Source organism: Dipodomys merriami, unplaced genomic scaffold (assembly GCF_024711535.1).
Source record: "Dipodomys merriami isolate MVZ:Mamm:240054 unplaced genomic scaffold, mDipMer1.0.p SCAF_34, whole genome shotgun sequence".
In the NCBI taxonomy this organism is placed as follows: Eukaryota; Metazoa; Chordata; class Mammalia; order Rodentia; family Heteromyidae; genus Dipodomys; species Dipodomys merriami.
This window is the reverse complement of record NW_027204937.1, coordinates 10,864,293-10,879,360: the sequence shown is the minus strand read 5'-3', so window position 1 is coordinate 10,879,360 and position 15,068 is coordinate 10,864,293. Positions and strand designations below refer to the sequence as shown.

Below are 15,068 nucleotides of genomic sequence, written 5' to 3'. Positions count from 1 at the left end.
ATAAAAAAATTAGATAGTAATTTAAAATCTTCTCACTGAGAAAAGCCCAGGCCCAGATCACTTCACAAGGGAATTCTAGTAGATGTTTAAAAGTAATATAAATTCTATACAATTTCTTCTTAGAGGCCAATAATGCCTACATAACAAAACAATAAAAATCAAATTACAAAACTATAGACCATAAAATCGTTAGCAAAATTTATCAAACAAACCAGGAAAATATAAGAAGAATTATATAGCATTACCCAGGAGTTAAAGATTAATATTGGAATATATATCAGTATGCTAAGCCATATTAGTAAAATAAAGGAGTACATGATCATTTTGACAAACCAAAATCTGGCAGAAAATATTTATAAAACATATTCTTCATATAGGACTTAGATGACAAAGAAAAACCTTTAAAACCTATTATGAACACAAATAACCCAATTCAAGAATGTGCAAAAGATGTGAATAAACATTTACAAGATCAGATATATGAATGACTTAGCAAGCACTGTTAAAAAGAGAATGACATTATCAAGTTCTGGGACTGATGGAGAAAAGCACTGTTGGTTTGAATGTAAAATGCTATTAATAACTTTAAAAAACATTTTGGCAGCTTCTTAAAATTTTAAATATATATTCAGCATACAACCTAGCACAAACATCCACACATTTATATCAACATTGTTTACAAAAACCAAATAATCCAAACAGCCACTGAATAGTCAATGAAAGAAAAATGTTCTACAAAATAGTTCTATTTGGTGATTAACAAAAGAATGAATTGTTAACATATAGAATAATATGAAGGATCCTCAGATACATTACTTTAGATGATAGAAGTCAGAGAGAAAATACTGTATATAATATGCAGCCTTTATATGAATTTTCTAGGAAATACAAGTCTATAGAAATTTACAAAAATCAGTGGAGATAAGGACTAACTGCAGATAGGTATAAAGGGAATTTTTGGGATAACAGAAATATTGTGACCTGGATAGTTACAATGGCTCAATACTGGGTATGTTTTCTAAAAGTCATTTATCTATAGTTACAATGGGTAAATGTTATGATATGTAGATCATACCTTACTAAAGCTATGAAATAAAGGAAGGGCCAAAGGGAGTGACATACTTATGCTGCCTTTTCTATAGGTAACAGATTTCAGGAGAACCAAAATATAGATAATAAAATTTTCCTTTATAAAATTCCAGCTACTAAATTTTAAAATGACAATATTATAAAAACAATCATTTTGTGATGGCCCTAATGAAAAGATGGCTCTCAGGGGTTGCTAAAGCTATTAGGAAAAAGGTTTATTGGAAATTTATAATGCAGGAACGAGGCTTATGCCTGAAACTAAATCATCAATCTTAGCAATGCTAAAGATAAGCACACATTTTATACCACTTGACAAGACACATTATGCACAGGGCACCAACTGTCAAGGATGATTTACAAACAACAAAATAAAATAATATTGAACCTAAGCAAACTTAAAAGCCTAATTAGCATCTTCTAATTAGCATCTGGTGCCCCATGCCTGTAATTCTAGCTACTCAGGAGGCTGAGATCTGAGGACAGCATCTTGGGCAGGAAAGTCTAGGAGACTCTTATCTCCAATTAACCAGCAAAAAGCTAGAAGTAGAGTTGTGGCGCAAGTGTAGAGTGCTATCCTGAGCAAAGTATAATTGACTTTGTGAAGAGTGTAAATAGTATAATTCTTTTTTTTTTTTTTTTTTTTTGGTCGTGGGGCTGGAACTCTGTGCCTGAGCACTGTCCCTCAGCTCTTCAGCTCAAGGCAAACGTTCTACCACTTGAACTACAGCCCCACTTCTGGTTTTTCTGGTGGTTTATTGGAGATAAGAGTTTCACGGAGTTTCCTGCCTGGGCTGGCTTTGAACTGTGATCCTCAGATCTCAGTTTCCTGAGTAGCTAGGATTATAGGCATGAGCCACCAGCGCCTGGCTCAAATAGTATAATTCTTTAGAAAGACTAAGTTAAAACCCAACAAAATAAGTACCAAGAAATAGGTACTTGCAAGGAGTTGGTGTGGGGTATGGAGAGAAGGGTGGAAAAATGAATGGAAGAAGGGAGTAGAATGCATTCAACAATGTGTTATATATACTACAGAATCGAGAAAAATAAGGAAAGGGTAGTGAAGATGTTGAAGGGTTGGCACAGATCAAGATATATTGTATACACAAACTGCTTTGTTAAATGACAAAAGAAATTCAATAGATAACCTCAAAATTAAGAAAAGTGAGGGAAGGGGCATGTGAGAATGTTGAGAGAGTGACATTGATCAAGAGGCATTGTGTTCATGAACTGTTCAATGCCAACTGCTTTGTAAAACTACTTAAATAAAAAAATATTTTAAAAAAGAGTGTAGGGACAGCACTTAAGCCTTTAGTTCAAAGCACAAGGACTGGCACCAAAAAAATAAAATCAAACAAAAAAGTAGGAGACATTATTACAGAAAGGCAACTAAAGAGATAAATAGTCATACATAATACTTGTTTCAAATCTTGCCTGGGTTGTGATTTTAAGAAACTATCTTTAAAAAGGCATTTGGGGAACAACTGAGGTAATCTGAATAATGACTATTTGATTTTATTAAGGAATTTTTAATTTTGTGATACTAAAGTGATTGCTTAATATTTTATGAAGCCTTTACCTGTTAAAGGTATTTGCAATAGAATGACAAAGTTTGCTTTAAAATAACCCAATAACTTTTTCAAAATAGGGTCTCACTATGTAGCATAGGCTATCCTTGGCTTCATGATCTGCCTGACTCAGCCTTCCTTGTGTGCCAGGATTTTAGGTGTCTACCCCCACACCTAACTTTCCAGAACCTGTTTTATGTGAGCCAGGGTGAACATGATGTGAGACTACCACTCTACTTTTAGTGCTCTTTTAGTATTAGAAAAAGTTACTAGACAAAGATGGAAAGATAGGGGAAGTGAAGTAAATGAAGAGAGACCTCCAAATTCATGACAAAGGTTTGAAATAAAAACTGATGTGAAAATCATGAGTAATCACCTATCATGTGTAATATATAAAGTCAAGTCTTTGTAGAGTGTCATATAAAGACAGAACAGAAATGAATGAAAAACGCCAGAGAGAGTAAAACGATAGAGTATCATCATTTAAAGATATGGCAGAGAAAGTAGACTATCACTTGTTTCATAGAGACCCAAGAGAAAAACTGAATCAGGGAAATGAAGAAACAAACACTAACCACTAAGCATTCTGCTTGTAATTCTAAAATTTCAAATTAAATAGGAAACAACACATTTTGTTTCTTTTTACAGAAAAATTTCAAAAGAAAATAAATTACTGTCTTTTCTCTGAGATACCTGGTTTCTCACATAATGAATAACATACTCAGAGCATATTAAAATTCATATATTCCTTAACATCTGCGCATGGTAACCTACCTAGTGTGCTACCATGAAAGTGCTTTATCAGGTGCCGGAACAGCTTTAACTAATTAGATGTGGCATTTGCCTCAAAATATTCTCTGGAGACATCCATCACTAACTTGAAAGCCCCATGGGCCTGTTTCCTCCCTACATGATTCGATTCTAGTATAGCACATGGTTCCATGCTTCCACTTTGCTAGAGTTTCAACAGAGCAGGAAGGAGAGTACACTTCACCACTGCTGATACAAGTAGTTGTATCATTTGTATCTGATTCCTAGTACTTTGAAGACATTACTGTTATCCAAAGCCTTGAAAATTTATCTCCCTAAAGTAATTTATAAATAATGAAAGTAATACAAAAATGAAAAAAACATAGGTACTGTAAATTAGTATTACTTTGATCTTCTATTTTTCACCTACTTGACTTAAAGACCTAGTTTTATTTTCAGGGCAAAGTCCTGTCTACCATGAATTTTTATCCTTAGAACATTTCTACAGTATATTTCCTAATAAAATTTGAAATAAGTCTTATTTTCCATAGACCACAACAGAAAGATAAATACTTTTCAGTAATTTTTTAAAAAAATTCTTTCCAGGTATATTTTGAAATTCAAGAAGTATAAAAAAATTTAGCTCAAGAGTTCTGAAGTTCTAGTATATCCTTTTGAACTTTTATTCAACCAAGTATTAAATAATGTAGAGTTGATAAATTCTAAGATCTTTTAAAATAAAGAATTAAAAAGCTAAAAACTTACACTCAAGCTGTGCAACCACATCTCCAGGGTCTACTGCTTCAGGAAACACCTGATGTGGGAGCAGAAGGAAGGGGTATAAGTGAAGAAGGAAGGAAAGGAAGATGTAATGACTTTTCTTCTGAAATCTCACATTCCCTGAATATCGTTCCTTTCCCAACCAAACTTACGGTGTTAGCAAGAACTGTCCATTCCTCTCTGCATGCCATGATGCCATGATCACTATTTTTTAAATTTTATTGTAAAGATGATATAAATCAGGTAATGAGTATATTTTCTTTTTGAACAGTGCAACCCTCTCCCTCATTCTCTCCCAGTTTTTCCCCATTTCGACTTCCCTCTCCCCCAAGTTGTATAGTTCATTTCCAACATAGTGTCTAGTGAGTATCACTGCTGAATTGGTTCACTCTTTGTCCCACTATTTCTGTGCTTCCTCTTTTCTTCCCCAAATCAGATAAACTTACATATAAGACAAAGGATACAGAAATAAAAAAGTGACAAATGAAAATAAACAAAAGAAAAAGAACTTCAAATAGTACAATAAAAAAAACCCTCGTTTCCATTTCTTGGAGTTCATTTCAATAAGCATCTTTTTATATGATCATACGCTCACAGTTGAGCATTTGTGATCCTCTCCTAAGAATATCCTCCTTTGTTCTCACTGTATGAGTGCTTCCTCAAAGAAACAACAACCCAATTAATAAGTGTGCTAAAGACTTAAAGAGAGACTTCTCAGAAGACAACATAAGAATAGTCAATAGATACATAGATATTCTACATCTCTGGCCATAAAAAAATGCAAATTGAAACAACATTGAGATTTTACCTCCCCTAGTTAGAATGGCCATTATCAAGAAAACTAACAATAACAGATGCTGGTGGGGATGTGGCCAAAAAGGAATGCTACTATAAATTTTATAGCTGGTTCTGCCTCCTCTCCAACCCCGTCTGTTAGAACTCTTTTCTTTATTAGTTACCATGATCATATTGGCCTTCTTGGTGTTCTCTTAATTCAGCAAGATTATTCCTAACAAATATAAAGGCTTTTATATTTGCTATCCCTCTACGTTCAATGCCTTCCTCTTAGACTCTTCACATAATTGATAGCCTCACTCAGGCTCTGTTTAAATGTTACTGTTTTCTCTGACCATTCTTCAAAATCTCTCTAACCTCCTTGATCTTTAATTCTCTTTATTCACCTATCAAGCTCTAAATGGAGAACATTTTTCCTTGTTTAGCATAGGTCTTCAGCTGTAAATAGTGCTCTGTCCTATGGTATAGAGAAGGTACTGGGTAATTATGAGTAGGAAATAGGTAGGAAAGATGAAAGTGAATTAATAACTCCCAAAGCAACAATTTGGGTAGAAAACAAAGGAAAAAGTATGACAGAAACAAGAACTACAAGGTAGTCATAAACAAGATGTGACATACTCTTACTTCTTAATGTCTTCTTTTCTTGTGTGAAAATTGTAATTCAGAATTCAAGGTAAATTGCTTTACATAAAGCCCACTAAGACAATGATAGAAACAAGCTTATTTACCAAGAAAAAGGCAACTGATTCAATGCATAATATAATGCATATTTATTCTGAAACTTCTCTATTTACAATTTTGGATTAATCCAAAGCATGGAGCCAGCAAATTTCTAATAATTTGTTTACATAAAAATTTGTCCAATGATAAGTTTGGCTTTTACTAAAAAACTGGAGTCACTTGGCTTTTGTGTTTGTTTGCTAATACTTGGTCCAATATTTGAACTTACCTTTTCAAACACCATTCTGGCATTGAAGACCAGTGGAAAAGTGGCTGGGACACATTGTGTCTTTTTATACTGGCCAAACACACAGATGCTAAGGTAGATGTCCTCCTTGTCTTTCAGCACCACTCCTGGACAAGTTACCTGAAATAAATCAAGTGGATATTACTGCTTTATAAAAATTCTGTGAACTTTCCTACCAAAATAACTTGCCAAATATTACATAAGAAGAGCAGTCTGGCACTCAAATGGAAATACAAAGAGCGAGAGAAAGAGAGAATTCTACTATTCATAGAATTTACTTTAAATGCCTTGATAATTTCCATTCCTTTGAGAAAGCTACACTTTTCCATTGGGTTATTTGTTCCACATTTGAAACACTATGTACTTGTTCTTCGGACAGACATTAATCATTTTAAGCAGTCTTAGGCTCCAATTTTGCTGAATTGCTGATATAAAGTTATTCAGCATCATTTAATCATAAAGGATTAACTAACACTCAGCAGAAATACAACATCATATTAGAGAACAAAAAATTGCAGATGAAAAGGACAAATCTGATCTTCATCACCCTAAATAGAAATTCATAGGTAATATATTCAAACACAACATGACAAAAATTCAAACCTGGTGAATTGAAAGTGTCTTGCTTAATATAGTACTTTTAAATATTAAATAGTACTTAACTGCCTTATTATGATTTGACAGAAAGCATAGGCAGAAAATCTGCACTTTCTATGTAATCCATAGCCCTTTCTTCAATCCCTGCCATATTCTACTGTCAATGGTCAATACCCTAATGGGATATTAAATGGTTCCCAAAATTTGAGTCCAACATAGTAACATTAAAATATGTCTTGGAATGGGAAACACTGTTCAAAAAGAAATGTACTCACTACCTGACTTCTGTAACTGTAACCCATTTGTACATTACCTTTACACTAATAATAAAAATAAATAAAATATGTCTGATCCCCTAACAACATATTGAAGTATATATGGAAGCTGGGCATAATGAAAAGTGCCTATAATTCCAGCACTCAGAAGGCTGAAGCAGGAGGATTAAAAAGTCCAACACCAGCTTGTACTACACATCAAGTTTGAGGCTACTCAGGTCAATATTTTACAACTCTTTTAAGATGAGATTATTATCCAGATTCATTTCAATGAAATAAATATACCTCACTTTCTGTTTGATTATAAAGTCCCTGAAAAAAGAAATTCTATTTTCTTTATCATTTATATCCAAAGATATGGGTTTTCATGATTAAGAAGGGTAGAGATTGTCTAGTACATCTCCAGATATTTTATAGAGAGAAACAATAAATACTCCCAAGGAAGTTTAGGTGATCTACTAACTTAAGATCACAAAGTGAATGAACCATAATATTAAGGAAGATATCTGAAGTGCTTAGAGCATTGCCTGACTCATCAATAGTACTCAATACCATTATTGCTAGAATAAATTATCTGCCATCTTATCTGACTATTGCATTCAACAAGTGACTAAGACTTTCTGCCCCTTGTACATAGCAGTTAAGATATTGTTGACTATTTACATTTTACCATATTTTCTACCCTTCCCCCATTATGTTCACAACTGATCACAAACATCGAGGTTCTCAGCAAATCCTAGTGCATCAGGTCCAGTTCTTACTACTAACCATTAAGAACAAAACTATCAGAGTCCCTCTAAATCTACCATTCCATACAGTAGCTGCTATCCACTGAGACCAACAGCTATGGTTAGTCCAAATTCAGGTGGGCTACAAATGTAAAATACATATTGAGTTTTGAAGATGTGGTATAAAATGCAGGTAAAATATCTCAAAAAATTTGTATTATTTATTAAATTACAGTATTTTTAATATATTGATTTCAGTAAAAGGTATCATTTAAAATTAATTTCTTCTACTTCTTTTAACTTTTTATGTAAGCCTAGAAAATTTCAAATTGTATCTTTGGTTCAAATTTGAGACTCTGAGCATACATCTATTGGACAAAGCTAATCTATTTGTGATCACTGAGTACTGGGTCCTTTTCCAATCTCTAACACAGGCTAGAAACAAGATGTTTTTCTCATCTACACTGCTAAAAATTCTTCCATTATTAAAAAAGAAAACCTCAGCAGCTTTACAGAAAGCAAGAAAGAATTTAAAATCGGAGAGGAAAAGTAGAAAATAATAAGCAAGGTGGTTAACTGAAGTCCTATTCTCAGTAATTTAAAAGGCTATAAACATGTTCAGAGTTGTTCTTACAGCCAGAAATGAGCTAGAAAGCTGTGTGCTCCCACTGTTAGCTGATATTAAAGCTCTGGGTAAGTTGGAAGTAGAGACTAGTTTGGCAACTGCCTACAGGGGCACAAAAAGCATGCCCCCAAATGTACACAGAGATCTTTAGCAAAAGCTATAGTTCAGGGCATTTATTTTATTTTATGTATCTATTTGTGCCAATCTGGGGCCTGAACTTAGGGTCTGGGGCCTGCCTCTGAGCTTTTATGCTCAAAGCTAGTGCTCTACCACTTGAGCCACAGCAACACTACTGGGTCTTTGGTGGTTACTTCCTGCCTGGTTTGGCTTCAAACCACAATCCTCAAATCTCAGCCTCCAAGGCCTGAGCTGGAGCTAGCAGCTCCTCCGAGCTTTGTCGGTATCCAAGATGGAGATCACCGGTGCTGGGGGGGAGGGGTGGCCTTCCCTCTAGGTCCCATGGTTTCCCTTATTTGCAATATCTAGTATAGGTATGAGTCAAGCAGAAAAGGTCAGATAATGTGATGTTAGGAAAATGAACCCTTAAATATTTATTTTAATGTTTTCGTTTCTTTAATGCATGTGTTTCTAACGCATTTATAAGATTATTTCTTTGTTGCTTTGTATGTCCCTCCCCCACAGTGTAACCCCCGCTTTCACTATATTTGATGTCAGTATAACATGTGGAGGAGATGGGGACAAACAAGTCGTTTAAGGATTCGGGTGGACCTGTTGCAACAATGAGAAGTACAAAATGTCATGTCAAAACCAACTTTACAATGTCGGTGTGTGGGGGGGAGGGGGGTATAATTGGGTGGGAGGAGGGGGAAGGCTGGGAAGGGAGGTGAAGGGTAAACAAAGGAGGAGGCTGCAATGCTTGGTAAGAAATGTATGCATTATCCTGCCCATGTAATTGTAGCCCCTCTGTACAGTATGTTCTCAAATAAAATAAAATAAAATTTAAAAAAAAAATCTCAACCTCTAGAGGAGCTAGGATTAGGGCACGAGGCACTGGCATTCAACTTGGGTTGTGTCCTTTAAGGAAATGTTAAGCCCAACTGAAAGAAAGTCATGTTCAGTGCAGACAATCTTGCCACAATCCTTTTTTTTGGTTACATAATCAGGCTGTTCGGTTCACTTTCTGAACAGCCAGAAGATATTATCTGTGTTGCAACAGTGTCAATAAAGGCTTCTCTAAACTATTCTTCCTTGCCTACTTCTGACTGTCATGGATAGTGAGGAGGCTAAGCTGGTAATATCAACAACAGAAAGAGAAAAACCTGTAGCTTGCACATGTGAGGGTGTTGGCAAGGCAGCTGCCTCCCTCCTTACAAAACAGGAAGTGACAAGCAGCTCTCACAACAGTGGAGACTGTCATGAGGAGTGAAGGCCAATAAGCCACAGTCAAGAATCCATGGCAAGCCAGGAGCCAGTGGCTCACACCTGTAATTCTAGCTACTCAGGAGGCTGAGACATGAGGATCCTGGTTCAAAGCCAGCCCAGGCAAGAAAGCCCATGAGACTCTTATCTCCAACAAGCCACTGAAAACCAGAAGTGACACTGTGCCTCAAGTGATAGAGCACTGGCCTTGAGCTGAAGAGCGCAGAGACAGAGCCCAGGCCCAGAGTTTAAGCCCCACCACCGGCCAAAAAAAAAAAAATCCATGGCAGCAGAGATGGCAGCAAAAGAAGCTAAAGTAAAACTGGTATCAGCTGATCAGGGTGAGCCATGTAAGGCACTTTCTTCTGTGAGACCTTGCCAGAGACATGAAAGAGCTGACACACTTCCTGCTTCAGGTCCTGAGGCTGAGGCACAAGAGAGCTGTCAATTTCAGATGCCACAACTGGGGAGGCCCAAGAACTGCGACGCTGAGGAGCACCTCACAGTAGGCACCACTGCCTCTTGTCATCCACTGCCATGGCTTACCAAAAAAACACCCCATCAAGTGCCCTGAATCACGAGCAAAGCTTTTTCTTGCTTACCCACAATTTCTATCAGGGCACAGCAGTATTCCAGTATTCCAGTCAACTGGTTTGTGACAAATATGACTTGAAGACAATAAAGTTAACTGAGCAAAGACTGGTAGCCAGACATGGCGAAGAATATATTTGTACAACTAGTTCAAAAATGACTATACAGAAAAGAAATACCACTACCAATAACAGACAATGATACACATGGGATATGGGGGACGTCTGATTTTCAGAGTTCTTTACTGTATTATTTTAAATGCCGAGTTTCCACCGAAAGATACAAGAAGAAATAAGAAGCATGGCCAGTGCACAGGAATCCAGAAGTTGAGTTTAATGATAAAGACTTAAAATCTATTATAACTATGTATAAATGAATAAAGGAACTCTTGCCAAAGACGTAAAGAACCTTTCTCTTCGTGGATGCGACCAAGGAAGCATGGCTCAAGGGACTCTTCCCACCCCTTTTTTGCAGTCATGTCTCCTAAGGAGCCTGAACAGCTGTGGAAGCTCTTCATCAGAGGGTCAATGAAAGTCTGAGGAGCCATTTTGAGCGATGGAGAATCCTCTTGAACTGTGTGGTAATGAGAGATCCCAACACCAAGCGCTCCAGGGGCTTTGGGTTTGTAACTTGTGCCACTGTGGAGGAAGTAGATGCAACTATGAATGCAAGACCACACAAAGTGGATGGAAGAGTCGTGGAACCAAAAAGAGCTGTCTCAAGAGAAGATTCTCAGAGACCAGGTGCCCACTTAACTGTGAAGAAGATTTTTGTTGGTGGCATTAAAAAGGCACAGAAGAACACCACTTACGAGATTACTTTGAACATGACTCTGTGGACAAGATTGTCATTCAGAAATACCATACTGTGAGTGGCCACAACTATGAAGTAAGGAAAGCCCTATCAAAGCAAGAGATGACTAGTGCTTCTTCCAGCCAAAGAGGTCTAAGTGGTTCTGGAAACTTTGGTGGCAGTCGTGGAGGTGATTTTGATGGCAATGACAATTTTGGTCGTGGAGGAAACTTAAGTGGTCGAGATGGCTTTGGTGGCAGCTGTGGTGGTGGTGGATATGGCAGTAGTGGGGATGGCTACAATGGATTTTGTAATGACGGTAGCAATTTTGGAGGTGGTAGAAGCTACAACGATTTTGGCAACGACAACAGTCTTCAAATTTTGGACCCATGAAGGGAGGAAACTGGGGGCAGAAGCTCTCACCCCTATGGTGGTAGAGGCCAATACTTTGCCAAACCCCAGATGGCTATGGCAGTCCCAGCAGCACCAGTAGCTATGGCAGTGGAAGGAGGTTTAAATTACTGCTAGGAAACAAAGCTTAGCAGGAGAGGAGAGCCAGAGAAGTGACAGGGAAGCTACAGGTTACAACAGATTTGTGAACTCAGCCAAGCACAGTGGTGGCAGGGCCTAGCTGCTACAAAGAAGGCATGTTTTAGACAATACTCATGTGTATGAGCAAAAAGAACTCAAGGACTGTATTTGTGACTAATTGTATAACAGGTTATTTTAGTTTCTGTTCTGTGGAAAGTGTAAAGAATTCCAACAAAAGGGTTTTAATGTAGACTTTTTTCTTTTTTTTTTTTTTGCACCCATGCTGTTGATTGCTAAACATAATAGTCTGATCATGACCCTGAATAAATGTGTCTTAAAAAAAAGACCTAAAGAAAATTAATTCATCATTGTCTTGTCAAGGAGATAACATCAATAAAGTATATAAATCATACTTCAAGAAAAGAACAAAACAAATTCTAGAGTTGAATTCTAGAGCCCAGTGCCAAACTAAAATTAAAAATTCACTAGAAACACTCAAGAACAGATATGCTCTATCAAAGAATTACCCATTCTGAGGGGCAGGGAAGGAATGAAACCAAAATGAAGGTGTACAAGACATCAAGTAGAGAAAAGTAAATATAATGGTAATCCCATATATAGAGAAGAAATAGCCCAGAAAGAATTTCAGAAAATAATGGGGGAGTTTGATTGGGATACATTGTACACATGTGTAGAAATGTCACAATAAACCCCTTTGGTAAAACTAATGTATGGTAATAAATAGTGTTCATTATTATTATTATTAATATTAATATTAATAGATGAGTTGTATGAGGTGGCTCACACCTGCAATCTTGATTTTATGGACAGCTATAGATGAAAGTATCATAGATTCAGGCCAGCCCCAGACACAAACATGGGAATCTACCTAAAAAATAACAGGATGAAAGGGGGTGGGAATAGTTTTAAAACTGTTTTAAAAAGAAGTAATATCTATTAAAAACAAAAGAAATAAGTCCATTTGAGATGTATAAGATTTTAAAACTCCTAATTATGCTCAATATAAACATCCAATAATACAAAATATAAAACTATAAAAAAAGTCTTGAAACACAAAGAACAGATATTCATCAACTAGAAGGAATCCTTAATAAAAATAATCACAAAAGCAGAAGCAAAGATTTTGTGTGTTACCAAACATAAGTTGGTATTAATCAAACATTTTTATAAATTAAGATGCAAACTGCAAATCAGCTACTTTTATAAAAAACAAAAAAATAGAAAAAGAAATAAGAAGTAGAACAATATAAACTAGGTAACACCAAAGAAGAAATGGAAGAAGAAATGCAAAATGACAGAGATAAATCTCCTTGTGGTTACGTATTACAGCTAAATTGATTAAACCATCTAATCAAAGGTAGAGATAGTAAGAATGGACTAAAAGCTACTATCCAAGTTGGGTGCAAGTGGCTCATGCCTGTAATCCTTGCTACTTAGGATGCTGAGATCTGAGAACTGTGGTTCAAAGCCAGTCAAGACAGGAAAGTCAGTGAGACTCATCTCCAATTAAGCCCCAAAAAGCCAGAAGTGAAGCTGTGGCCCAAGTGGTAAAGTGCTAGCCTTGAACAAAATTCAAGCTAAGGTGCAGCTTCCAGGCCCTAAGTTCAAGTCCTTGAACCCACAGAAAACAACAAAACAGAACATGGTACAGCTTCTTATTGCTTACATTGAACATAGGAACATAACTGGATTAGATGATGTCAGGTGCCAAAAGCACCCTAAGGCAATAAACTGTACTGAGAAACTGTACTGATGAACATCTTGCTCAATAAGAGCCCACAGCCAAAACTTGGACTTAAGAAGGGGCTGGGAAGGTGGCTCAGTGGTAGAGTGCTTGCCTTGCATGCATGAAGGCCCTGGGTTCAATTCCTCAGCGCTATATAAGCACAAAAAGCCAAAAGTGACACTGTGGCTCAAGTGGTAGAACTCTAACTTTGAGCTGAAGAGCTGAGGGACAGCAGCCAGGCCCAGAGTTCAGGCCCCATGACAGACCAAAACAAAAGGAAGGGAAACAGGCTCAAAAATGAACATGGTTCCAATAATAGGACAGATTTAGTTCATAACATAAAAAAAAACTAAAGGAAGCGAACTGAAATCATAGGCAATAAAAACAAGAAGCTCAACATCAGAATAACCTAGGAATAAAGTCATGACCAGTTCTTTTCAGAGAAATGTGGACACACCATCCAGAATCTACTGAAATATCTATTCTGTAACCATAATTTATACACATCATGTGACATCTTCATTCCAACTCTTAGTTTTCCTTTTGTCTGAAGACACCAAAGACTACTGTGAGAGTTAGGAAATAATTCTTTTTGTCTGCTACAAGCACTGAATCATATACTGCCTCTACTGATTTTGGAATCTCAACTTCTCCAAACTTCATTTCTATTTCCTTTTATTCTTTATCTGTATAAAGGAAAGAGAAGGTAGACACAAAAGGTCATACTTACTGATTTTCACTCACAGAGATGCTTTCTAGCAACAAGGATCAAGCAATAGGTAAACACTAAATAAAGTAGGGCTTTTTCTTTTGGCACACTGAGCAATGATTTAAAGTAAATTAAAAGGCCTTAGACCGTACCTTGGATTCAAGACCCAGTGAACTTCCCTTGTTTCTGACCCTTGTAGGGCAGGAAGATGTTTTCTGCAAATTTTCCTTATTTGCTCAAATCCACCAAAGAAGTAAAAATTACCTTTAGTCCATTCTCTTTCTTCCCAAATTGTAAATTCACATCACAGGAAGAAAGACTTGAGTCTGTCAACACCTAGACAGACTTTGTCATATACTAGCCTCCATTCTAGTCCCAAAGAGAATCATTTGCAAAATGATCTCTTTTTATAGGACAGAAAAATACTTTTTCCAAGCCATTGTATGTTCTCTAATTCCACAGAGTTTCCTCCAAAATCATCATCTGCGGCTCTAATAGGTAACTACACTCTGTCATTTTCCCAATTTGTAAATTAATATATTTGCATGCCTTTAAAAAACAAACAAAAATATTTTCAACAATATGCTGTCTGCAAGAGACACTCTTCAGATTCCAAGACACAAATCAGTTGACAGTAAAAAAACAAAAATGGGAAAATGTATAGTATGTAAGCTATAAGCCAAACAGAGCTCAGGTGACTATATTAATATCAAAACAGGTATTAAAACAAAGATTACTAATGACAAAGAAAAGCTATAATTATGTAACAATTAGAAACATATGTAAGACAGCAATTAAAAACATGTATAAACAGAGTCTAAAATACATAAAGAAAAAACAGACAAGAATATTTCCAGAAAATGGTCAACAAGTACATGGAAGCATTGTCAACATCATTTGTTAGGAATACTTGTATAAAAACCACAAATGAAATACTTCTTTCCATTCATTAGGATGATTAATCAAAAAGGTAAGCATAAATAAGAAGCTGGAACTCTTACTTTACTGACAGAAATATACAATGAAATATAAAATGATACAACCACATAGAAAAGGCTTAACAATTCCTCCAAAAATGTTATAAAATCCAACAATGTATATGTCTATGCCCTAGATTATTAAAAGCATATATCACTGAGTGCTAGTG

General features: G+C 36.2%; 1 protein-coding gene and 1 pseudogene across 1 annotated transcript in view; one reads left to right on the top strand and one right to left on the bottom strand.

Moving 5' to 3' along the window:
• Spata6 (spermatogenesis associated 6) overlaps window positions 1-15,068 on the bottom strand; it is a 63,252-nt gene that overhangs the window by 40,145 nt on the left and 8,039 nt on the right. The window contains exons 2-3 of the mRNA XM_069987282.1: window positions 5,929-6,066; window positions 4,170-4,218 (exon numbers count right to left, since the gene is read on the bottom strand). Coding sequence (XP_069843383.1) covers window positions 4,170-4,218; window positions 5,929-6,066 — 187 coding nt within the window. The remainder of the gene's footprint in view (window positions 1-4,169; window positions 4,219-5,928; window positions 6,067-15,068) is intronic.
• Window positions 10,619-11,476, top strand: LOC138803495 (heterogeneous nuclear ribonucleoprotein A1-like; annotated as a pseudogene).